Source organism: Ailuropoda melanoleuca, chromosome 6 (genome assembly GCF_002007445.2).
Source record: "Ailuropoda melanoleuca isolate Jingjing chromosome 6, ASM200744v2, whole genome shotgun sequence".
Taxonomy (NCBI): domain Eukaryota; kingdom Metazoa; phylum Chordata; class Mammalia; order Carnivora; family Ursidae; genus Ailuropoda; species Ailuropoda melanoleuca.
This window is the reverse complement of record NC_048223.1, coordinates 104,517,033-104,540,200: the sequence shown is the minus strand read 5'-3', so window position 1 is coordinate 104,540,200 and position 23,168 is coordinate 104,517,033. Positions and strand designations below refer to the sequence as shown.

General features: G+C 57.1%; 1 protein-coding gene across 7 annotated transcripts in view; it reads left to right on the top strand.

The window, feature by feature from the left end:
* The window catches only part of SH3PXD2A (SH3 and PX domains 2A), a 232,944-nt gene that overhangs the window by 198,486 nt on the left and 11,290 nt on the right, over window positions 1-23,168 (top strand). For 6 of the 7 annotated variants that reach the window (XM_034663217.1, XM_034663219.1, XM_034663216.1 and 3 more), the window contains 6 exons: window positions 6,078-6,191; window positions 10,031-10,114; window positions 14,974-15,091; window positions 18,782-19,119; window positions 20,229-20,278; window positions 22,873-22,992. In XM_034663217.1, the coding sequence (XP_034519108.1) occupies window positions 6,078-6,191; window positions 10,031-10,114; window positions 14,974-15,091; window positions 18,782-19,119; window positions 20,229-20,278; window positions 22,873-22,992 (824 nt within the window). The remainder of the gene's footprint in view (window positions 1-6,077; window positions 6,192-10,030; window positions 10,115-14,973; window positions 15,092-18,781; window positions 19,120-20,228; window positions 20,279-22,872; window positions 22,993-23,168) is intronic. The other variant, XM_034663218.1, reaches the window with a different exon arrangement.

Genomic DNA, 23,168 nt, shown 5'->3' with positions numbered 1-23,168 from the left:
TAGGAACACCTGCCAGAGGCCGGCTGCCAGGCTGGAGTGCAGGGCTCTGCTGAGGGGTCTCCAAGCCAGCCCAGGCCCTTCGGGGGTCTCTACCATCTCCTGTTCCACCACGTTCTCTGTCCCCCACCTCCTCCCAAAAAAGAGCTTCCTCCCCTTCTGCCTGGAAACAAGGGTTGACTTCTTGGGGCAAGGCCAGATTTGGCAGCCAAGCGGAACAGCCGTCCCCATCTGAGCCCAGCTCTGGCCACTTCATCAGTACAATGATAAGTCCTATCATGAAACCTCACTGAATTTCCTCTCCCAAGAACAAAGGCTGAGAGGATGGGAGAGGAAGGCGAACAGGCCAGCTCGGAGTGTGGACCCATCTTCCTGGGGACATGAAAAATGCAGAGGTGGCTCAGACGGGTCCCTGGGCATCCGTGAGTGCTGGCCACCTCGCCTTCCACATCCTGTGGCTTTGGTCCGCCCAGTAAAGCTCCTAGCTTCTGTTTAGTGGGCACCTAGTGTGCCAGACCCTCCGCATGGTTCTTGGTCTTCTCCATCCTCCTGCTAGCCTGCAAGGCAGATGGTAGTCTCACCGTTTTTCAGATGAGGTCATTTTACAGGCTCTGTCCCTTTCCTGAGGCCACAGAGCATGGAAGTGGCAGAGCTGGGATTCAGACTCAGATCTTTGGCTCCAGCACTTAGGCTCTGTGCCTCAGTTTCCTCATCTGCCTGATGGGTTGCTGCAAGCTCAGTTCTGCCCTGGAGATAAAGCAAACATGGTACTTACAGTCTCAGCAAGACTAATTCTCCAAGTGCATGAGCCGCTGTGAACTGCGGGCTTGACGCTTGGGACACTATTGGGATGCGGAGATCAGTTAGGGAAGGCTTGCCGAGGCAGTAGGACAGGAGAGCGGAAGCTATAAGACCTCTGTCCTGGGGGACTGTGTGAGCTGAAGGACGGGAGCCAGGCTGAGGATAACCCTGACATGTGTGGAGCAAGGAGGGAAACCCCAGAGACCTCTTCCCTCTGGCCCCACTTCCCACTGTGCTTGCTATCACGAATTGCGTTAGCTAAGGAAAGAGCAAGAGATAGCTCCTCCCATTCTTCTGGAACCCCTGAAGGCAGTCCCCGAACTCGACAGATTAACTACATGGGCATACGTGCACACATCCAAGTCCATTCACCACAATGTATTGAGTGTGTCCTGATCTGCTCTGCAGGCAGAGATACCACCTGGTCACCCGTGGGTGCTGTTAGTCTAGGACAATACCAAACAGCCACCGCCATGTTGATAAGAGCTCAAGGTTTCTGACCTCCAGCTCTGTGCTAGGCCCCAAGCTAAGCTACTTCTTTCTCATTTATCCACCTCAACAGCCTTAAGAGGTAAGCGCCGTTAATTATCCCCATATCAGGGAGGGGAGACTGAGGCTCAGAGAGGTTTACTGATTTGCCCAGGATCACACAGGAAGTAGCAAGCCAGGACCTGAATTTGTGTCTTTTTGACCCTAGATCCCTAATTATTACCCTCTGCTTCCAGAGGACCCTTCTCCGTACACAGACACTCAAGTACACACAGCCCTGCATCTTTGCTCATCAGATACACACGGGAATCACACGATGACGTGTATCACGTGCCAGCGTCCAGGGGCACTCGTGCAGGGAGTTCCATCTGCCCTTGTGCACACCCCGAGAAACTCCTTATCCACTTCCATGGTGGGTAAGCATATGGCTCCTGGAGCCTGACTGCCTGGGCTCATTGAGGTCCAGCTCTGCCTCTTCCTAATCATGATCTTTGGCTCAAGTTCCTCATCTGTAATGTGGGGTTGATGATGACAGTAACACTCCACAGGATTCTCGAAGGTTAAGTAAGGTATATAAAGTTAGCACCTGACCGTAGTCATCATCACGTCGAACAAGTGCACACGCCTGCATAGAAATGTACATGGGTGTAGCACGCCTCCCGTGTACTCAGAGATAGCCTCATCCACACCCACCCCCACATGCAGCCGGCACGCTCCCCGCCTCTGGAAAAGAGGATGCCATGGGCGCTGGAGGTGAGCCTGGGAGTCCCATAGGACTGGCTGATGTCTGAGCCCTCGCGGCCAGCTGGGCCCCCCCCCCCAGGGGTTCAGGCTCCAGTTGCTCCTTGGAGGAACAGGAGGGATTTTGGTCAGGAGCCTGGTTACAGCAACTGATGTCTGAGTGCTGGCATCCGGGAGACGCTTGTCAGCAGCTGTGGGTGGGCGCGGGCCCAGGGAGCCTCCCCCAGAGGCCCAACGGTGTGACTCATGCCAGGGCGCCTGGGAGGTCTGCATGGAGCTGGGGTGGGCACCTCGCCCACATTCACCCATGCCCACCTGGGTGGTGTTTGAGCCTGTCCTCCTTTGCTCGGTGGAGGTGCCCGCAGCCAGGTCAGCACCAGGCTCCGAGACTCGGAGCCACTCAGCCTAGCTCTGCACATTTCAGGGCTGGAGTGGAAGCCCAGTCCACTGTTCTCAGCAAAACTGTCAGGGTCCCTGGCTCTTGGGGGAAAGGAGGTAGCAGGATGTACAAGGAAGGATTCTCAGAGGGTGAAATAAGGAGATGGGGGAGACAATGCCAGCAGAAAAGAGAACTGAACCCTGGGATTATGAGGCCCTTGGATCCAAGGGGAAAGGCCCATACAGAGGCTGGTCCCCAATATGGCCCCGGGGGGAGAGGCTGAAAACAAGGAGGTCATTAGGCTGATGGACTCACTTCATACCAAATGAGGACACAGACAAGCTCGGATGGGACTGATGGAGAAAATCTCTCCCTCCCACCTTTCCTCTCCCCACCCCAGCCCTCCTGGTGCCCACAGAGGGACTTGCCTCCTTTGCCTCTATTAAGGATGACTTTGGAGTGCAAAGTCCAGAAACAGAAAGCTTAGAAGACATTGACTGCAGCCATCCAGGAGACCACCAAGTTACCTGCTTTCCTGGGAAGCCCCGGGCTCATATGAAGAAAGGAGGGAATATTCCCCCAGTGGAGACAGAAAGGGATTGTTTCAGAGGGTGGAGCTGGCAGTGGCATACCTTGGTACAGAAGAAGAGGCTGGGAGGGGCTGCGCATGGAGGGATCTTGGCAAATCCTCACCAAGACACATGCTTCCAAGTTCCACTGTTTCTCGAGCACATCCCCGTTTTTTCCGATGACCGTAAGATCCCAGGCTCCAGCCCAGGCCCATCCTGGGGAAGCCCTCTCCTGGGAAGCAGAGCTCCCCTTGGAGGGCAGGCCTTCAGGGTACTTCCTTAGCCCACTGGGATTTGGCTTGGCTTTGGGGGGCAGAACTGGGGTGGTCAGGCTGGTGAGGGCCTGGAGGTATGGGAACCAAAACCTGTGTGCTTTTGGTGTTGGGGCCTGGACCTGGGGATCATGTGAGAGCCTCAGCCTTCAAGACCCTCTCAAAAGTGACTCCAAGTTGGGAATTATGGTGACTGCTCTTTGGGGCTCTTGGAGGTTATCCTGGTGAGTGGGAATTTGGGGAGGTACCAGTTACTGAGAGTGGCTCAGAAGGCTCTGTCCTCGTGGTGCCGGGTGGCACAGCGGTTAAGCGTCTGCCTTCGGCTCAGGGTGTGATCCCCGCGTTATGGGATCGAGCCCCACATCGGGCTCTTCCGCTATGAGCCTGCTTCTTCCTCTCCCACTCCCCCTGCTTGTGTTCCCTCTCTCGCTGGCTGTCTCTATCTCTGTCAAATAAATAAATAAAATCTTTGAAAAAATTAAATTAAATTAAATTAAAAAAAAAAAAAAGGCGGCTCTGCCCTCACCTGCTGAGGTCTGTGGTGGCAGACGCCCAGTGGACTTGAATTTTGTCTCCAGATTTGGCTCACGATGGTGGACCTTCAGTCACGAGCCTTGGTGTTTGCTGGATAGAGATGGCGTTGGTGAGGACGCTCGGTTCCAGTGGCTGAAACCTGCTGCAGCTTAGTCAAATAACACGGAAGGTCACCGGCCGCTGGAGTTAGGGAGTCCAACGGGGTGGTCTAGCCTTAGCCCACCTGGAAGCCAGAGCTTGAACGATGTTAATCAGGACTGACTTTCTCTATCTCTTGACTGTGCTGCTGCTTTACTGACTTTACTCTCAGGCCACCTCTTCCCACATAGCCCTGCAATTCCTGGTTTACAGGGTCTTAGCCTTCAGATTGCCAAAGCACTCGTGTCTGTTCTTGAGAAAGCCCTGGAACCGTTACAGTGTCCAGATCGGTCAGAAGATGACTGACCAGGTATGCCCACTCCTGCAGTCAAGGAGGCAGGGCCACCTTCGTGGTGGAAAAGCTCTTTGAGATGGGAACCCTGTTCCCTGGGGCTGGGCTTCTTGGTGGAGACGGCTGGGATTCCAGAGAGTGCTCCCCCAGAAGCCAAGAGAAGGGAAAAGACCCCTGCGAGTCCTGCCTTCTAGGGTTTCTTTGGGGCCTCCATCAGCCAGCGCCTCGGAAGCAGCCACACCGTTGTGGCCTGGGCTTCTGGGAGGATAGCAGTGCTGCTCCAGGGAGGCCCCTCAGTGGTCCAGGATGTGCATGTGCTCCCCTTCCAGCCCCCCTCTGGGGACAGACTCTGGCCGGGGAAGGAAAGGATGGGGGGAAGGCCTCCACCCAGGGTTCCAGAGGAGACAGTGACCCATCTAAGCCCCCTGAGCCAAAGAGGCCCAGGCCTTGAGATTCCATACCGCTCATCCCAGGCTTTTCCTGTTCGTTGGTTAAGACTGGCATGTTTTAGAGCCGTTTTAGGTCCAGAGCAAAACTGGCTGCAGCACAGAGTTTTCCTGCACGTGTCCTGCCCCCACACGCGCACAGACCCCCTTCAGAGTGGCCCACCTTGTATAGGAACCTGTGTTGACACGGCCTGGTCACTCAGACCTGTGTTTACAGTAGCGTTCCCTCTCGGCGCTGTGGACAAGCGTGTAGTGACACGTATCCATCAGCACGGTATCGTGCAGATGTTACTGTGTCTCCCGGGCTCTCCTCACCGTCGTGGAGCTCCTGGGAGGGCAGGGCGTTCGAGAAGAGATCACCAGCTGTTTGCTACCCCAGGCCTGTCCCAGGGGGCAGCGGGGACCTAGCAGAAGACCTAGGAGGTGGCTCGGGGTGCTGGGGGCCTGCACAGGGGTGGCACTGTTCTCCTCTGTCCCTCAGGCCGCTGCCGCCACTACCTCCCAGTGTTCCCCCTTCCAGGGCAGCCACTCCCCGTGGGCAGTGATGGGGTCTCCGTGCTGCCCAGGGAGACGCCCAGGAGCTCTTGTCAGGGAACCGTCCATATTTAGAAACAGCTCGGTCATGGGCAGAAAAGAGAATCAGTGTCAGATCGTTTGGGGTGGAGGAGGCTGGGCGTGGGATGGGGACGGAGACAAGATCCTATGAAGTGTACCTTCTGAGAAGAGACTGAAGGCAGGGAGTGGAGGCCCAGGACCTGGGTGCTCCGAGGGCTGTGCTCCGTCAACATTCATTTAAATGATAAGTGAACCAGCCAACGAACAAGAAAGAAAACGAGTGAGCTTTTTATCATTTGGCCGTGACTGTCGAGGGTCACTCAAGGGTGCGGTGCCCACTTAGTGTGACTAACATGTCGACACGGTTAAGGGCAGCCATGAGTAGCGCCGACGTGCAAACGCCACTGACCCATGACGGGGAAAGGGGCACAGCGACCATCCACAGGTCACCGTGACGCATGTATCTCAGGGTCCCTCTGAAAGCAGAGAATGCCAGACCCCCAGCCACGCCAGTAGTCCTGCTGGGTTTTGGAGACCCTAAATGGTCTCTGTGCTCAGCCGGAGATTCCTTGGCCTTTTCTGCCTGGTGAGTTTCACACACTTGTATATCCTTGTTTCATTTCTCATTGTTAAAGTTTTCCATAAAACGTTTGTGTAAGTGTGGATCCCTGTCTGTCAGGCCCTCCTCTCGGGGAGCATGTTGGCTTCTTCTTAGTGTGGTGCAGGCTTCTCGAGGCCGGACGTGAGCCAGGCTTGAGCCGGGCGTTTGCCAGGTGCCCAGGCTGTCTGGCTCTGTGCCCTGTCTCCTCCCCCTCCCATCCTGCCAGGTGCTCATGACTGAGTTCTCTCTTGTATCCTCTGCAGGCTGGTGGTTCGTGAGCACCTCTGAGGAGCAGGGCTGGGTCCCTGCCACCTACCTGGAGGCCCAGAATGGTACTCGGGATGACTCAGACATCAACACCTCCAAGACTGGGGAAGGTAAGGGCCTGCAGGTTCAAAGGGAGGGGAGTAATGAGGCACATGTGGGAAGCGGGCTGCCTCGAGGTCCTCCTGGATTGGTGCCACCCCATTTCTGTCCCTAGGAGTGAATCCAGTTCTTCTGGAGGTAGCTTTCCCACTCTTCTCCCTAAAACCATCAGAATCCCTGAAGGGAGCTGGGCCATGTCCCAGCCCCTTCCCTTGGGACACCATCTCACTGAGGCCAGCCCACAAGCTCACCTCCCTTCCCAGGTCTGCTCGCCCTGCATGGGGCACAAATTAGAGGGGAAATTTCCCTGGAGTGTGGATCTCAGGCTTGGGCAACTTTGGGGCAGAGACCAGAGAGAACAGTCTTAGGACTAGACCCCAAAGCTCCCTTTCCCCATAGAAGCCCTCGGTTCCTCTGGGGGACCCTACAGAGACTCCCACCTTTGCCTTCCTGTCCCCACACCATGCTCTCTGCCACAGAGATGACCCCAAGGGGCTCTGCGCACACAGCTTCTGTTCTCTGGGTGTCTGTTATCCTGGGCAACAGTGCAGACAAAGAGAGCAGGGCTGAGTCATTTCTCAGCGTAGCAGGAACCACAAGGTGGCCTTTGCACCACTAGCCCCTCTGATTAGCTCTGGCCTGGTGGGTTTTTTTCTGGTGTTTTCTCATTGAGTTTCAAAGAGCCTTCCCCTCTCCCTGCCCCTCCAGGCCAGCGCTGGCCTGGTCAGCCTATGTGTGGACTCAGGAATCCGCCAGAGCAGGCTGCCTGAGCCCAGTGAGTCTGAGCCACCTCCAGGTCCTGGCTGCCTGCTCCTAATATCTTCCAAGCACCCCCCGCCAATGTCTTGGCAGGAATGCTTGCCCTAACGGTCCGTAGGGATGGTCCAAACGGGCACATCTGAGAACCAGGGCGTTGGAGGCCTGTCACCCGGTGCTCAGGCCACCTCCAAGCCTGCCCCCCTCCATACACACAACCCCTCCATTCCATGCTGCCCAGGCCAAAATAAGCAGCCGGCCAAGCAAGCACCAGCTCCCTATTCATCCTTCCCCCAAATGTCCGTTACTGCGGGCGGTTGGAGCCCCACCCTTCCTCCCGTGTCAGTGCTTTATTTCAGTCCCTCGACCGGTGCTGCAGCCCCTGCGGTGCCTGACAGGCCTCCAGGGATTAGGCTCCATCGGGAAGGGTGTGCATGTTCCAGCTGGGTGTGCGGTCCTTCCTGGCTGCTCTGGAGCCCTGGGGCCGAGCCTGCACCCGGTCTCATCTCTGGGTCTCTGCAGTGATGGAGGGTTGAGCCCCTGAGCTCCTCCTACCCACTTCCACATGCTGGGGTCACCCCGGGGTTTCTCAGAAATAACAATCCCCAGGGTGTAGAGTAGTGTGTGGCCTGGTTCTTGAAAAGCCTTCCCCACCACCCTAGGAGGCATTGTTATAATCCCCTTTTAACAGATGCAGGAACTGAGGCTTCCAGACCGTCGTTAGTCACATGCTTGTCCTTGTAAGGCTCAAGCCTCGGTCAGCTTCCTTGGCCTGGTGCTCTCCACCGCTGCGCCCTATGCCTGTCCATGAAGCGTTTTGCTTGTAAGCAACTCTGAGAGGGTGTGTGTGTGTGTGTGTGTGTGTGTGTGTGTGTGTGGAATCGCAGCCCCACCTGAAAAGGCTATGCCACAAATGTCAGGGCAGAGATGTCAGGAGATGGAGGACGGGACACCAAGGAGGCGGGAAGGAGCAGGAGAAGTGTGTGTGCACAGAAGCCTGCCTGGTTTGAAGAGAGAGCTTTGTGGAGGACTTCCTTGCCGCAGGAAGACTCAGGCAGCCAGTGCGGGTTTGTGTGTGCGGGCCTCTGCGCCCGGCAGGACCCTCTTTCAATTGCGCAGCATGCTTCCGGGAGGACCTGTGCATCCGTCCCCCCAGCAGCGTTCGGGCAGCTGGGAATTTTGTCACCACATCTTGGGCATCTCCACCCCGCTGGACAGGAGGGCTCAGGGCTCAGTCTCCCAGCCCAAGGCCCCAGCATCTGTGGTGTGTCCACCGGTCCCTCGGTACCCACCTCCATGTGGCTAAAAGATTAGCCCACCTGGTCCCCTGTCTGGCGATCTCTACTCCAGGCCTTTTGCCATCCCATCGTAGGTCCCTGAGCCCTGTGCACAGAAACTGGAGGCTTCATCCCATCAGATCTCCCCTAATGACTTGTTTTTCATTGCTCTGGGAAGAAGAGACAATTGGCTGTTTTGGTTTATTTCTGTTATCAGACATTCTGGCATGTGCTCGTATTCCTCTAAAAGGTTAGCAGTAGGATGTAGGAGGACCGGGATGGAGGTTGAAAACCCTCTTACCCACTGATGAGGAGGAGGGCCCAGCCCAACACTGGCGAGATACTTTTGTGAAACACTCAGTCCATTGCCTCTCAGAGGTCCAGAGAGGTGTCACCTCCAGAGAGCCCCTGGGTCTCTGCCAGTGCACCCGTGCCCTGGAGCCTTCCTCTCTGGTGGGTTTGCATCGGCATGAGCCTCTTGTTGGGGCCTTTTCCCTTGTTGGTGGGCAAAGGGGTACAGGGTCAAGGGGGGAGAACATCATCGGGCCAAGAGTCTGGGCTCCAGAGCCAAACCACCTAGATCTGTGGGCTCCCAACACTTAGATCTGTTACTCAGAGGGTTTCTTAACACGCCTGTGCCTCTGGCGTCATGTTTCTAACATGGGGATGGTGCCGACAGCGCAGGGCTTTGTGAAGCTTCAGCAAGACGGTCCTCATACATGGTTGAACTGGAGAACTACCACTGTTACTGTTAAGGGGGCCCCAGCCCGGGCGTCAGCCGAAGCTCCTCGGCCCAAGGGAAACCACAGAACACACCCGCCTGGGAGGTCAGCTGTCAGAGTCCTTCCCAGTCTGGCTTCAGACAGGACCTTGTTTCTTTTCCACAGAGCCTATTGAGTGCCTTGTCCCCTCCCGTGCCAGGGCAGGTGGTGTCAACCCCAACAACAGCTGAAGGAACAGGTTTAGAAAAGGACAAAAGCCTGTCCCAGCTGACACAGTAACCTGGCAGTGAAGCCTCACCTGAGTCCATACCTCCAACCTTTTGTCCAGGCCTCCTGCTCACAAGAAGCAGGTCAAACAAGACAGCCCTCCCCGCCAAGGAAAGCAAATACTTCCCAGGAGGCTTTGGTGGGGCTTGGCTCAGGTGTGTCTGGACAGTTTTCCTTTGACTGACTGCTGGCCTCCCCGGGGTGCTGCCCCAGTCTGGGGTCCATCCCACCTGGGCATCCCGGAAGAAGCCAGAGGGCTTGTGAAGCTGGGCCACGGCCACCAGAACAGCAGCACAAGATGCCACCGCAGAGGGGGGGGCCAGGCGAAAGGGGTCTGCAGCACTGAGAAGCTGGGAGGTGGGTCCCCTGTCCTTACAGATCCAGTGGGCAGCGGGCAGTGAAGGAGCAGAACCAAGGCCTGGGACACCCCTCCCTGTGTGCATTTCACTCTGCAACATTTCCTAGCTACCGGCCATGTGCCAGGCCCTGTGCTGGGCCCCAGGAATGCCTGGAGGGCCATCCCTGTGTCAGGCTAGGGCCAAGGACCCTTTTCACCTTGCAGGTGCTAGGATTCAAAGTTCTCAGCCCATCCCAGGCTCACGGGTATGAACCGTGGCCTCTCCCCAGGGGGCCAGTGTTGTCAGCGGGCAGATCTGCCTCTGTCCAGCGGGGGCATGCGGTGCCAGGGCTTGGTCCTGGCGATGAGGACCTGCGAGCATGAACCTTCCCTCCCACCATCCCTCCCCTGCCCCATCCCATCTCATCCTCATCTCCATTCTCTCCGCCGGTTCCGTCGGCTGCGTGTTCCATTGCCATCTCCCACACCAGTGTCCAAGAGACGCAAGGCCCATCTGCGGCGTCTGGATCGCCGGTGGACCCTGGGCGGGATGGTCAACAGGCAGCAAGGCCGAGGTGACTGTGGGAGCCGGCTTCTCTTGACCCGCAGCTGCTGCCTCTCTCCCAATCGCTCACTCGCTAACGTCTGCCTCCCCTCTGAGCTCTGCTCCTCTGTGCCCTCTGGCCTTCTCACCCAGATTCAGCAGCCAGGCTTTCTCTCACCTTCTGCAGCTGGGGGGCGTTGGGGAGGAGGGCACAGGTGGCTGCCTGGAAGTTGGGGGTGGCTTTGCCGACATCCTGTGGGTGGGGGTCATGGGACTCACGACGTGACTGTAGGGGAAGCTGGACTTAGAAAGGCTCCCTTTGCCCTGGAAGCTGCAGATGGAGAACTGGGTGTGCGTACGTCTCTGCAGCGCTGTCCCGCTCGCCCCCACCCTTCATTGCCCGCTTCCTCTGAGGAGGTGTTTCCTTGGCTGAAGCTGGTCTAGCAATTACTTCGGGACAGAGTAGGAAGAAGGATCAGCCCACAGCCCTCCTCCTTCAGCCAGCTCCAGGGAAACGAGAAAGGGAGCGAAAGCCAGTCCCAGCTTGGTCCCGGGGCACGGCCCCAACCAGCTTGGAGGGCAGCATTGGGTTCAGCCAGGAGCCTCCAGCGTCTTCAGCACTAGGTTTTGGCACTTTGTGAGGGGCCTGATCAAGAAGGTTCCAGGGAGGCCCCTGGCCTGCTGTCCAGGCTGACGGGGAACCAAGGCATTTGTAGGTTTAGGGCCTTAACGACATCTAGGAGCTTGGGAAGCAGGGAGCTTAGGGGTGGGCCTCCAAACCCCTCAATGTCTCCAGAGCCTGCAGGCCAGCAGTGGCCCATGTCTCCTGTCGCGCAGAGAACACAGCTGGAAGGGCGTGTTCTAGAATAGCAGGGATGCCCTGTGACTCTCACCCCCACTCCCGAAGCTCGTTCCTGAACACCTCTGAGACCATGTCTTGGTATCTGCCCCAAGCCCCAGGCAGCGCAGGCCTGGACACTGAGGCGGCCCCCGCCTGCGGCTGGCTCGGCATCACGCTCAGAGCCCTGGTGGTGGGAGCCCAGCTTATCCTGAGGGTGGAGCAAGGGTTGGACCTTGAGGGCTGGTGCAGGGCAGGAGGCCAAGTCATGGAAACAGCAAGAACAAGCTTGAACGTCAAGCAGAGGCACCCTAGACCTAGGAGCGGTGGGGCAGCGTTGCTGGGGGGCCAGGCTGAGCAGGGCCAAGCCCCGAGCCTTGGCAGCAGAGAAGAGTGGGACGCTGGCCTGGAAAAACAGCAGAGACAAAGGTTTGGCCTTCCCCCATCCCCTCCAGCATCTGCTCTAAACACCATCATACACCGAGCCCCACACACAACTGTCTCCACAGGCTCACGGCCGCTCCCAAGTGACGAACGCTCCTGCCCGTGCACGGCCCGACGGCCCCTCCAGCCCGCACGCAGCCGCTCACACGCACACACGATTCCACTTGTGCAAGCACATGTAGACCCTTGCACACACGTGCACAGTCACAAGTGCCCCAGCAGGCTGCTGACGGCCATGACGCATGTATCCCTCCGCAGTGACGCCCGAGTACACGTACGCTTCGTACGCAGCCTCATGGCAGCCCCCCAGCACATACACACTCAGTGTATACATGGACACACGTGCCCCGCAAAACGCGTAGTTCTAGAGACAGCCATACATAGGCAAATACATAAGTGAACACAAGCCCACAACTTCTCTCCCTCTCTGTTTGTCTCTCCAGTAAGAGACCTAAACAGCATTATTTCCCAGTCTTAGCCCTGAGTTAAATCAGGGCTAAGTTAAATCAGGCAGCCAAGACAAACTTGCAGAAAGTTGGCTGGGAGAAACTCCACTGCTACCAGCAGAGCCGAGGGGGGGAAACAGGCAGTGGGTCATATATAACTAGACGAGAGAGAAGCCGTGCTTCCCCAGGGCCTCCACTCCCCAGCCCCTCCGCCAACCAGGCCTTTGGAAGGGGAAGGCCTCTTGCAGTGGGGTTGGGTAGGTTGTGGGGGCCGGGAGGGGAGCCAGGGAGACTGCTGACGGAGGGGAAAGCATTTGAAAGAGGAGGCGTCTGTGGTTTGGAAACTGCAGGGCTCTCCGGCCCCCATCTCCAAAACCAAAACAGGCCTGTCCACCTCCCCCAGCCAGCCACCCACCCACCCCGTGGGCGGCCTGGTCAGCCCTCCCTAGGGCGAAGTTGCCACCAACCTTTGATGGCATGTCAGAGTGACCACGGCCTCCGTGCTTCCCAGAAACCCTGAGGTGCCCCCCAGAGCTTACGGCACCTCTCTCCTCCACTTTGATGCCTCAGGGTCTCTTCTGGAGACCCGAAGCAACCCAAATAACTCAGCCCCCACCCCGAGACCATTTCAGTCTGTCCGGGCATCCTCCCTCCTGGTCCCCCTGCTCCCCCGGGGAAACCTGGGAGCTAGGAGCCTGAGACCCACATGGCACGTGTCCACTTGGAGGTAAGCCACGCATCCACCACCTAAGCCACCCCTGACAGAAAAGTAGGCCCCCACCGAGACCAATTGGAGAGTTGCCTTCTGAATGCCCATCAGTCGGAAGCTGCACGGTGCCAGGGCAGGACAAGCCTCCACACCGGCCGCAAACTCCCAGACATCTGTGTTCAGGGCAGCCTGAGGGCCACCAAGCCCAGGGCCTTTTGCAGGAGCAGCTCGGCTTCCCTGGGTAAGACGGAGGTTCTTGGTTCTGCCGTCGCTGAGAGGGTCAAGGGAGAGCAGGACTCTGACGTGGCCCTTGGTGCTCTGTGCTCAGCGCACCACCAGGGGCTGCAGAGGCTGCTGCTCGGGCCTGGTGGCTCCGGAGACTGAGCCCGCACGTCCTGGTTGAGGCCCTGCTCACTGCCGTGCAGCAGGGCAGGGCCCCTCTGATCTTCCTGAGAGAAGGACTGTAATTTTTCCCTACAAAAGCAGTTTTGCCTAGGAAAACTTTAATGATGGCTTCCTGCTGGAACCACAGGCTTTTAAAAATAGCCCAGCTGAACAAAGGCAAAATGTGGAGCCCAGGCCTCGCCTCACCCTAACCTCAGAACCCTAGATCCCTGGGGCCTGGCGCTGCCCTTCTGGCCACGGCCTGGGCCAGGATTGACCGTGCCCCACTGGAAAATGGAGTGGGACCAGCAGCAGGCAGGAGCGCGGAGCGCTGGCCTGCAGAACACTGCTCTTCTCAAAGGCCCAAGTCAGAATCTGGCTGGACAAGGTTCTCAGGCGGTCTTGGCAGCTCTCCTCAGCATGGCTGCAGGGAAATCTGAAAGCTTCCAGGACTTAGTCCACGGTGAGAAAGGCCTGCCTCTGGGAAGAGCTCGCCGTCGAGAAGAGCACGCGGAAGAATGGTGAGGCGCCGGTGGGTCGTCACCTACTTCTGCCTTTGGTGGCCTTTCGGACTCAGCCAGGCCTGTCAGTGCTGCCCCTGCAGCCCAGCAGGGAAGCCACCTCCGTCCCGGAGGGAGCTCCTACCTCGGCCCAGTGCAGGGCTACAGATGGGACCCCCGTAATCCAGAGTGAACAGATGGCCCTCCTGCCGCGGGGGATTGGGGTGGCAGCTGCCCCCGTCCCCCACTCCTGCCAGAGGCTCAGACCAGGCCGCCCGTCAGAGTCCTGCTGAGGAGTCCGGGAGCTGCTGTCACAGTGGGGAGCTGGGAGGAGCAAGGCGGGCATCTGAGAACCGGCCTGCTGCTATTTTGAGCTCCTAGAAAGCCTCCCACTTAGTGCCCCTGTTCAAACAGCCTTGCCCTTCAACGACGCACTGCCTAGTCCCTTTGGAGTCCCGACTGTGAGCCAGGCATGGGCTGGAGGGGACAGCATGAGTTCGGGGTGACCAGCTCAAAAGGTGTGGCCAGGGGGCCAGTTCTGTCTAGCTCAGCTCCTCATTCTCCCACACAGTGGGGGTGGGGATGCGGGCTTGTTCCTGAGACATGGGTGTTCCCCTGCGGAGGCTCTTCGCCCAGGAGGCGGGGTGTCCGTGGCAGCCGGCTGTGGGACACAGGAGAAGCACCTCCCTGGAAGCCTGAGCCGGGGCCCAGGCGGAGGCAGCAGGGGCGCTGCAGGAGAGAAGCCAGAGAGATTCAGGAAGCCAGAGCTGTCCCCACACCTGTCCTCCCAGGCTTTTCCTGAATTCCCGTAGGGCACCTCCTTCCTGGTATCTGGGGAGACCCTGAGCAAGGCTCGCGGGCAGAAGGGACCCTGCAGTAGGCAGCTCCCCAAGCGAGTGCCGCCTGGCCGTGCCATCGGCTCAGCGTGCCAGCCTGCTTGGCCCTCCGGGAGGCCCTGCCTGGTGGCTGCACTCGGCGCTGCCATCCATCCTTTGGCCACCAGACCCTTGTCTGAAAGCACATGTAACCGTTCCCACAGAACACGTGTTCCCCACAATCCCCGGGGGGAATGACCTGATGAGGTGATCAGATTAGTGGTCAGGGGAGGCTTCAGCAACGAGGTGCCCCTGGAACTGCTGGAAGGTCAGGGCAGGACTTCAGGGGTAGAGGTGGGAGAGGGACTCAGAAAACCACTCTGGGGCACGGATGGAAGCATGGCATGTGCAGGGAAGGGGAGGATATGGGGGGGTCGCCAGATGTCCCAGGGACTTCCTGACTCACGCCCCACGAGGGGCAGGTTCCTCTAGCTGTGCCCTCTGCCCAGGGAGCTTTGGGGACCCTGAGGACCCCGGGCCCCAGCACCCTGGCTGCTGTTAGGAGGCTGGGAGAGCCAGCACTAGACTGCCAGGGCTGAGCCAGGCCGCCCAGGGCCCTGGCTAGCTTCTGCACGCGCTGGGGGAGGCATTGAGGCAACGGGCTGAGCAGGGCCAGGCCAGGGCAGAAGAAGACAGGAAGGAGGGCCCGCACTCCAGCCCAAATAACCGTGCCTCCTTGCTTCGCTCCCTGCAGAGGAGAAGTACGTCACTGTGCAGCCTTACACCAGCCAAAGCAAGGACGAGATCGGCTTTGAGAAGGGTGTCACTGTGGAAGTGATCCGGAAGAATCTGGAGGGCTGGTGGTACATCAGGTAGGAGCCTCAGCGGAACAAGGAGCTACCTCTGCCCCGCCGCCCCCGCCCGCCCCGGTCCCGAGCGGCAGAGCCTACTGCAGACTGTAGAGCGGCCGTGGGCGCCAGCGGCAGGTAGATGCAGACGGCAGCTGTGCTCCCGCAGCCCGGCCTCGGCTGCCTCAACCCCATGGCTGAACGGCTCGACTAGAGCGCTTGTCTTGCTGCTTCTCTCCCAGGACACCTAAAGCAGAGCCAGGGTTGCGGCCCGCGGGGCACGGGGGCCCTGGCTCGGCTTGCAGGTGGTGGTGCAATCCCCGGCCCGCGCATCTGCCGAGAGGGTCCAGCACATCTGAATTTGGTTTTCTGTGTCCGGCCTTGGCTGCCCTGTGCGCCCTGTCGCTCAGGCCGCCTGAAGCGCTGGCGTGCACAGGCCTTGTTGAGGTCCCGGCGGGCAGCCCCCGCTGCCCACAGCTCAACACCGGGGGCCCCAGATGCCAGCTCAGCCCAGGCTGTTCCCCTCTGCAGGACTGTCTCATGGGGTTGCAGAGCCAGGGCAGAAGCGAGTTCAGAGGCCTCCTCCTGCCCCTCCCTCCTGCAGGGCCTAATCGCATTTCCCAGCCAAGAAACCCATTTGGGAGTGTGGGGAGGGGAGTGGGAAGCTTTCTTGGCAGTCCTGGAAACAAACTCAAGCCTGTGGGCTTCACTCCCCTCTCCCCTGCCAAGTCCTTGCCCTCCAGTCCCCTCTGCCCTGGGGCTCTGAGGCCAGCCAGAACCCTCCCAGGGGGGCCTTGTTTGCAGGAAATGTTTTTGGGTGCTTTGGAAGAGGTTCAGCTGTGGTGATTTCACCCAGTTTCTGATAGTCCCGTATCTGTGGGCTCTGGGGACCACTTCCTCAGCCCGTCACACCTGGGAACCCCAGACCCACACCGGGCAGGATGTGTGCTCTGAGCTGTCTCCCATAGTGGGAACAGGACTGACCCAAGGGACGTGGGCACTCAGGAGACCGTATCTCGGACCACGTCAGTCCGTCGTGGTGTCAGGATTGGGCTGTGCTGACAGGTAGGGTGAAGGTCATTGGCCACATGGGATTCAGCCTTAATGTGACGTGACAAGATGTAACCACCCCTGCCCTTGGCCCCATGCACACCCGTCAGGAGGGCTGAGGGGACCCTTCTGCTCTGTTGGGGGAGACAGGACCAGGTACGTGGACATATGTTGCCCAAAGCCACTGCCCCTAGACTTTCACGTTCTCTAAGAAACTGGACCCAACCCCAAATAACTAACAAGATCCCTCCAAGCTGTCTCTTATAGTCAGCTCTAGTCCCCGTGGCCTGACCCTTTAGCTAGTGGGAGCTTCAACTGAGAAAACTCTCCTGAAAAGATTCTACCATAAGAAGGCTGCCAGACACCCCCTGAAATATGCCATTTCCCAACATTCCAGGCTCCGTGTTGATCCTCATTTCCTGTCTTTCTTCTCCCCTCTCCTCTCACACACACATACCCTCCCTCTCTCTCCATCCCTCCTTTTCCAGTTTGCTTCCCTCTGGAGTCATTCCGTGTTCCAGAGCTGGAAAGCAGATGTGAGCAGAGTTGGACCCAGACACACACAGCCGTTCCTGATTCCCCTGCATCTCTCTGCCCGGAATCTAATTTTATCCATGTAACAGCAGGGGAACACAACAGGGCTCGAAATGGGAGCACTCGGGGCAGTGAGCAGGCCTGACCACCACTCCCCCGAGACCCCACTCCCCATCTCCCCAGTGTTCTCGTGGAAAAACACCTGCGACAGCCGGCAGTTCTTCTTTGTCCTTGCTCTGAGATGTGGGAGCACCAGGTTCTGGGCCAGATGCTGCCAACTAGCTAGCCTGTGGCCCTCTGCTGCTTGCTTTGTTTTTCTGAGCCTTGGTTCTTGGCTCATCTGTAAGATGAGGCAGCTTTATATCTTTTGTTTCCATCTACCCCTGAAATTTCTGTGCTTCCCTCTGCACCCATTACCTTGGGAAGCCAGGCTCCCTTGACTTCCATCCATTTGTTAACTGATGTCTGCCTTCTAAGCCCCAAATAGGAGCAGGCGCCAGACAGGTGAGCTTGGGACAGGCTGCCTGTACGTTCTAGTGGTATGAACATAAGAAGCCACCTCCTACCTAACCTTTCCAGCAAAGCTCAGACATGCTGATAGAAACTTTAGCTTTCACATTCCTTTTCCTCTCACCTAATGAACACCCAAGAACAAGGTCAGATCAGGGAGGCAGGGGAGGGGGGATTGTCAGACATCTGGCATGGAGGAGCCATTCCAGAGAGCCAGATGTATCTCAGGGAGCAGACAGGGACATTGCAACCCAGACTCACGGGCATTGGCCAGCAACTGCTGGACCAGGAAGTAAGCTCTTCATGGGCTTAGGGAGAAGCTCTCAACACCATGGGGGAAAAAGGAAAAAGCTTCTCTTCAGAAGTCATCAAATCACCTCAAATTAAGTCAGCCCTATCATTTGCCTTTTGCTCTTGTTCATGGGTTTTGATTTTGTTTTCATTTGTTTTCATTTTGGTTTTGTTTTGCCATACCAAAGGTTTTCATTTTATCCAGTCATGTGCTTTTAGTCTTTCCATTTATGGTTTTGGCTTTTGGAGTCCTATTTAGAAAGATTTTCTCAACCCCCAAAATTAAGCAAATGTTCACAACTTGCATTTTTTATTTTGCTCTATGGTGTGAGGCCAGGATCGCACTTATTTTTCCTAATTGGGTAATCGGTCATCTCCAAGTAGATTATTGATACCTCATCCCTGCCTGACTTATTTGAAATGTTACCTTTTTATTTTTTTTAGATTTATTTATTTATTTGAGAGAGAGAGCACACGCATGTGCACACACAGCAGGAGGAAGGGCAGAGGGAGAGGGAGAAGCAGACTCCCTGCTGAGCAGGGAGCCTGATGCGGGGCTCGATCCCAGGAGATCATGACCTGAGCCCAAGGCAGACGCTTAACCCACTGAGCCACCCTTGTGCCCCGAAATGTTACCTTTCACGTCAGTCTGTTTATGGACTTGTTCTGCGAACTTGATCCATCCCTCACCCCCGCAGTGGCACCGATACCTTACCCATTGGATCACTCTTCTTTATGGGCCTCTTCCTATTTGGTCTTGATATGTCTATCTTTCTGGATAAATTTTTGCAGCTACTCTATCCCTATAGTTTGCAGGAGAAAAAAAAATTGAGCTCCAGGGTAGAGACTGGGAAGGGACCAGAACTTGGGGCTCCTACCTTCTCGTGCTGCTTCTTCACCTCTCCAATAAGGCTTCCCTTTGCCAGGGGGCATCCAGCTAATGCACCACATTCCCACCTGCTCCTGTCTTCTCTCTAGACTTGCCCCCTCTGTTGTGATGTAGCAGGCTACTGTGAAGCCTACCTTTTGGGCACCTCAGAATCTGAGGAATCTTCTAATCCTGATGTCCCACATTTGCCTGACTTTGCAGAGCACAAGAGCCCACACCAAGAGGGATCAGGCAGAGAACAAGGAGACAGAGAGGAAGAATTGGTGTTCTAGATGTCTTTTCCACCTGCCCTCAGTTCCACTCCTCTCCAGAGTAGTGGGATTGCCTGGTGTCTCAGAGAACACGGTAGAAAAGACTCAGCTGGGCCGAGCCAGATGGAGCTTGTGGTGTGAGGTCAGGCAGCAGTGCTTGGGTGATGCCATGTCCCGCCCTCCCCACAGGTACCTGGGCAAAGAGGGCTGGGCGCCAGCCTCTTACCTGAAGAAAGCCAAGGACGACCTGCCAGCGCGCAAGAAGAATCTGGCAGGCCCGGTGGAGATCATCGGGAACATCATGGAGATCAGCAACCTGCTGAACAAGAAGGCGTCGGGGGATAAGGAGACTCCTCCGGCCGAAGGCGAGGGCCCTGGGGCCCCTGTCACCAAGAAGGAGATCAGCCTGCCCGTCCTCTGCAATGCATCCAATGGCAGCGCCCTGGGCGTCCCTGAGAGGAGCGTGTCCCGGCTGGCCCAGGGCTCACCAGCTGTGGCCAGGATTGCCCCGCAGAGGGCCCAGATCAGTAAGAGCCTCCCCGACCCCCGCGTCCTCCCTGCTCCGCTCTTCAGAAAGCGGTCACAGGGTGCAGGGACCCCCGTATCATTTTCTTCCTGAGCTATAGACTGACCCCGACCCTAGCCTCACTCCGTGAACTTGTTTCATGCTAATTGTGAGTAGACAAAGCAATGCCTCACGACTTTTGCACTGAAGTCAATTACAGGAATACAGAAGCTGGTGGCATTCCCTCCCTCCCTAGGACAGAGCCAGGAATCATCACTTTGCAGATCAGTGTATCCGCCGCCGCCTCCCCCCCAGCCGCAGGGAAACGGGCCCCTTGCACAAGGCTGCTTTATAGACCGACAGCCAATAGAACATCTTTCCCGGCCTTACCCTTCCTCCCCTCCTTCCCTTTCGCCTCCCGCCAGTTACTAGAAGCCTAAAAGGCTTGGAAGGAATGGCTTTACCTCTTCCCAAGCAGTTTTAGCGGGCATTCTTTAAGAATATCCTCCATCCGTACAGGAGGGACTCAGCTACCTGGTCCCCCTCCAAATCTCTGTCCTTCTCTGGCTCAACAGCATCTTCAGGTCAAGGTTAAACTGTCCTGTGTTATGAGAGACCAGCTTCTGTTTATATCCAGCCATACTTAAAAACTGGTGGAAAGCTGTTTTTTAATTTAGTTCTAAACTTGGTTTTAAGTTAGCTCTTATGCTTAAAACCTTTTGGGCAGTCAGTCAGACGTGTTTCTTGGGCGCCCACTCTTGCCTGGCGTCGTGCTAGCTTCTAAGGATTTGGTGGTAGCGAAAAATAGACACTGTCTCTGCTCCTAACTTTGAGAATCTGATAGAGCTACTTACCCTTTCTCCTGAAAAATGCCTCTATGTCTGTACATTTTGAAATGTGCACGTCATTTTAGAGGGTTCATGATACCCCGAAACATAGCCAAGGCAACATAAAGGTCTGTGGTTTCCCAGGAAAGAAACTATAGTGCCTGAGAGCCCAGGTCCTTCCAGAATGTGGGACAAAACCAGGAACTTCCCAGGATCAGGAGGTGGCCATACCTGGGGAAGGCAGGTTCCAGCACTGTTGCCTGTTGTCTGGCTGGGCTTTCTGAAGCCATATTTCTTGTTCTAGGCTCCCCAAACCTAAGGACAAGGCCTCCACCTCGCAGAGAATCCAGCCTGGTATGTGCACTGAACTTCTCCTCCATTCTCCTCCTGTCCCTGGGGGTGCACCGCAGTGGCTCCACTTCATCGGTGGTCTCATTTCAGTGCCTGTCCGTCCAGGGGTTTTCCAGGGCCCTGCTGAGCTGCCAGTTTTGTGGGGCCAGGGGCAGAGAGGAAAGCTTGGGGATCCCAGCCATCCTGGAGGCTCGCTGGGACAGTTTATATTCAGAAACGCATTGCGCTCCAAAGCTACAGCAGTCCATCCCAGCCACTACACTGGCAGACATAAACATTTAGACTGGCCAGCACGAGCGTCCGGCCAGGGCACTGCCAGGGCCTGGAAACGGGGCGGCTGTCCATGTGCGCCTGGAAGCCTTTCAGCTCCGCCTTCCTGGCCCAGCAGTATCCGACGGCTATGGTGGCTGCCAGAGCCCGGGAGGGCAGAGGGCAGCCCGGCGAGCACCCTCCACGGAGGGGTCAGTAGCCAGGACTGGCATGTGCGGAAAGCTAGAGGCTCCACTTGCTGGGGTCCCTGGCTCCAGAGGTGAGGGTCGTGTGCAGACCATCAGGGAAGCAAATATGCTCTCAGGGTACTGGGCTTAGGGTGGCGGCGATGCTGGTGGCAGGCCGGGAGCCCTGGTACAGAGAACTCCCCTCAGGGGCAGTGGGGTGCAATGGAAAGAAGGGGGCTTTGAGCCTGCCGGGCATGGATTCATATTCCACTTCTGACACTTGGGAATAGCGAGACCCCGGGCGAGACCATTACCTTCCTCGAGCCTTAATTGCCTCATCTCTAAGATGGGGACAGTGGCAGCCATTGCCTAGAGCTGCGGGAAGAAGGAAATGGGATGGGGTGTGAGGGTTTCTATTTCCTGAGTTACTCCATGTGGAGAAAGGTCTCTGAAGTCTCACTGGGCTTAGTGGCAAGGGTCGCTGTGATCTGTGACCTCTGCCCTGGAGAGGGGGAGCAGCGTCCCTGGAAGAGGGGGCCTTTAGTAAACAGGTTTTGAAGCTTAGGCCTGTGGGGATGAGACCACTCCTGCCCCCGGCCAGAAGCCCCAGGGGAGCTCCTATGTCATTGTCCCCTCGAGTTTTCCGTGACTAAATGGTGAGTTCTCGTCCTCCTCTCTCAGCCCCACCGGATTATTTTCAGACAGACAACGTTTTGGCAAGAATGGAGTCGTTCCTTCCACACAGACCAAATGTGGGGCTTGCGGCTCAGGGCTGCTGTTTCCAGCTAGACGCGGCTGAATCCCACCTGGCCGGGGTCGGGGGAGGGGGGTGGGCGCTGGTGGGCAGGGTAGGGCTGGGCTGCGGCCTGGGCCACATCTGCTCACACACGCCTGCAAGGGCCAGGCCCCAGGGCAGGGCAAGTGCACTGAATTGTACCCCGTCCCTCAAAACCAGCTTCATCCTGCCCTTCACCCACTGCAACCCAAGGCAGCTGGGCTGCGACCGGCAGGATTAGGACGGGCCGAGCTGTGAGGGATGCAGAAGGTTCCAAGGAATAGGGTGGAGTTTTAGAAGGAATGATCGGCTCTGGCTTCTATTTGTGGAGCTCTTCCTGTGTCCCTGGCTGGACCAGAAGTTATGTATGTATCTCAGTAATCCTCTTCATGACCCATTTTACAGATGAGGAAATTGAGACTCAGAGAGGTCACAGGCCTTGCCCAAGGCCACACAGCTGGTGCGTTGCCGAGCTGGGATTGGAGCCCACGTGTGTCCAGCTGCAAGGCAGAGGTCTTTTGAGGTCTTCCTGTTACACCACAGCTGCTTCCCTCTCCCTACCCGCTCCCCCTCCCCGCCACACACACTTTTTGTTTTGCTTTAACCCCTTTGTATGATACTGGGACATACTGAAAGTAAAGGAGCAGCACGAAATCCGTTTGGACCAGAGTAGAGACCAGATGAAACTAGGATGTCCGCTTCATGGGGGCAGGGGGGCTGTCCTCTTGGATCACTGTTAAACGCCCAGTGCCTTAGACCGAGGTCTGGCACCCAGAAGATGCACAATAAATGTTTATAAAGTAACTGAACAAGGCTCAGAAGTCATGGCTGCACCCAGATTCTAAATGTCCTTGTCTGGCACGTTCCACCTTGCCCACAGAACAAAGGGTCTCGAGTTTTGTTCAGCGCTTGCCTGACCATTTGGCATCATTGCGATGACCCACCAGGGGCTCTGCCCACCCATCTCCACGCCCCCTTACACCCCTGCCCCCCTCCCCAAAGAGATGCCAGATGTCATCCCTGGTGGCCCTTCACCTTGACTTAAGGACGGGGCTCTCCTCCCACAGGGCAGCTGGCATAGGCTTTGTTACAGTGACCTCTCTGCTTTTTCATTTTCATTTGGGGACCTAGCCGTTGAAGCATCTATAAACTGGACCTCCAGAGATGTCGGGGTAGAAATTACTGTTACTAACTGATATCTTGGTAGCTCAGAGGAGTTTCAAGTGAATCATGGGTAGTAGTGGAAAGCCTGCTCAGGAGAACAGTGTCGTGCGGGACCCTCAGGCCTTCCTCCGGCTGGCTGTAACACCGGCCAGTGTAAACGCCACACTCTGCTGCCCTTCTGATCCAGTGGGTTTTGCTGACTGAGCCCTTCTCTGCCTTAGGGGTTCCAGCTGCCGAAGCCACCAGAGCCCCCTTCTGTCGAGGTGGAGTATTACACCATTGCCGAATTCCAGTCGTGCATCTCTGATGGCATCAGCTTTCGGGGCGGACAGAAGGCGGAGGTGAGTCTCCCGCCATGAAGCTGAGGGTTTTACATCATGCTGCTCATTTCCCATTTACACCTTGCTGGCTATGTGGCAGGGGGGTGGGCAGGAAAGAGACCAAAGCAAGCCCCCTGGGGATAAAAGTTTGCCTTAAGCCAGTAAGTGCTGCAGGACCAGAATGCAGGACTCCCGTC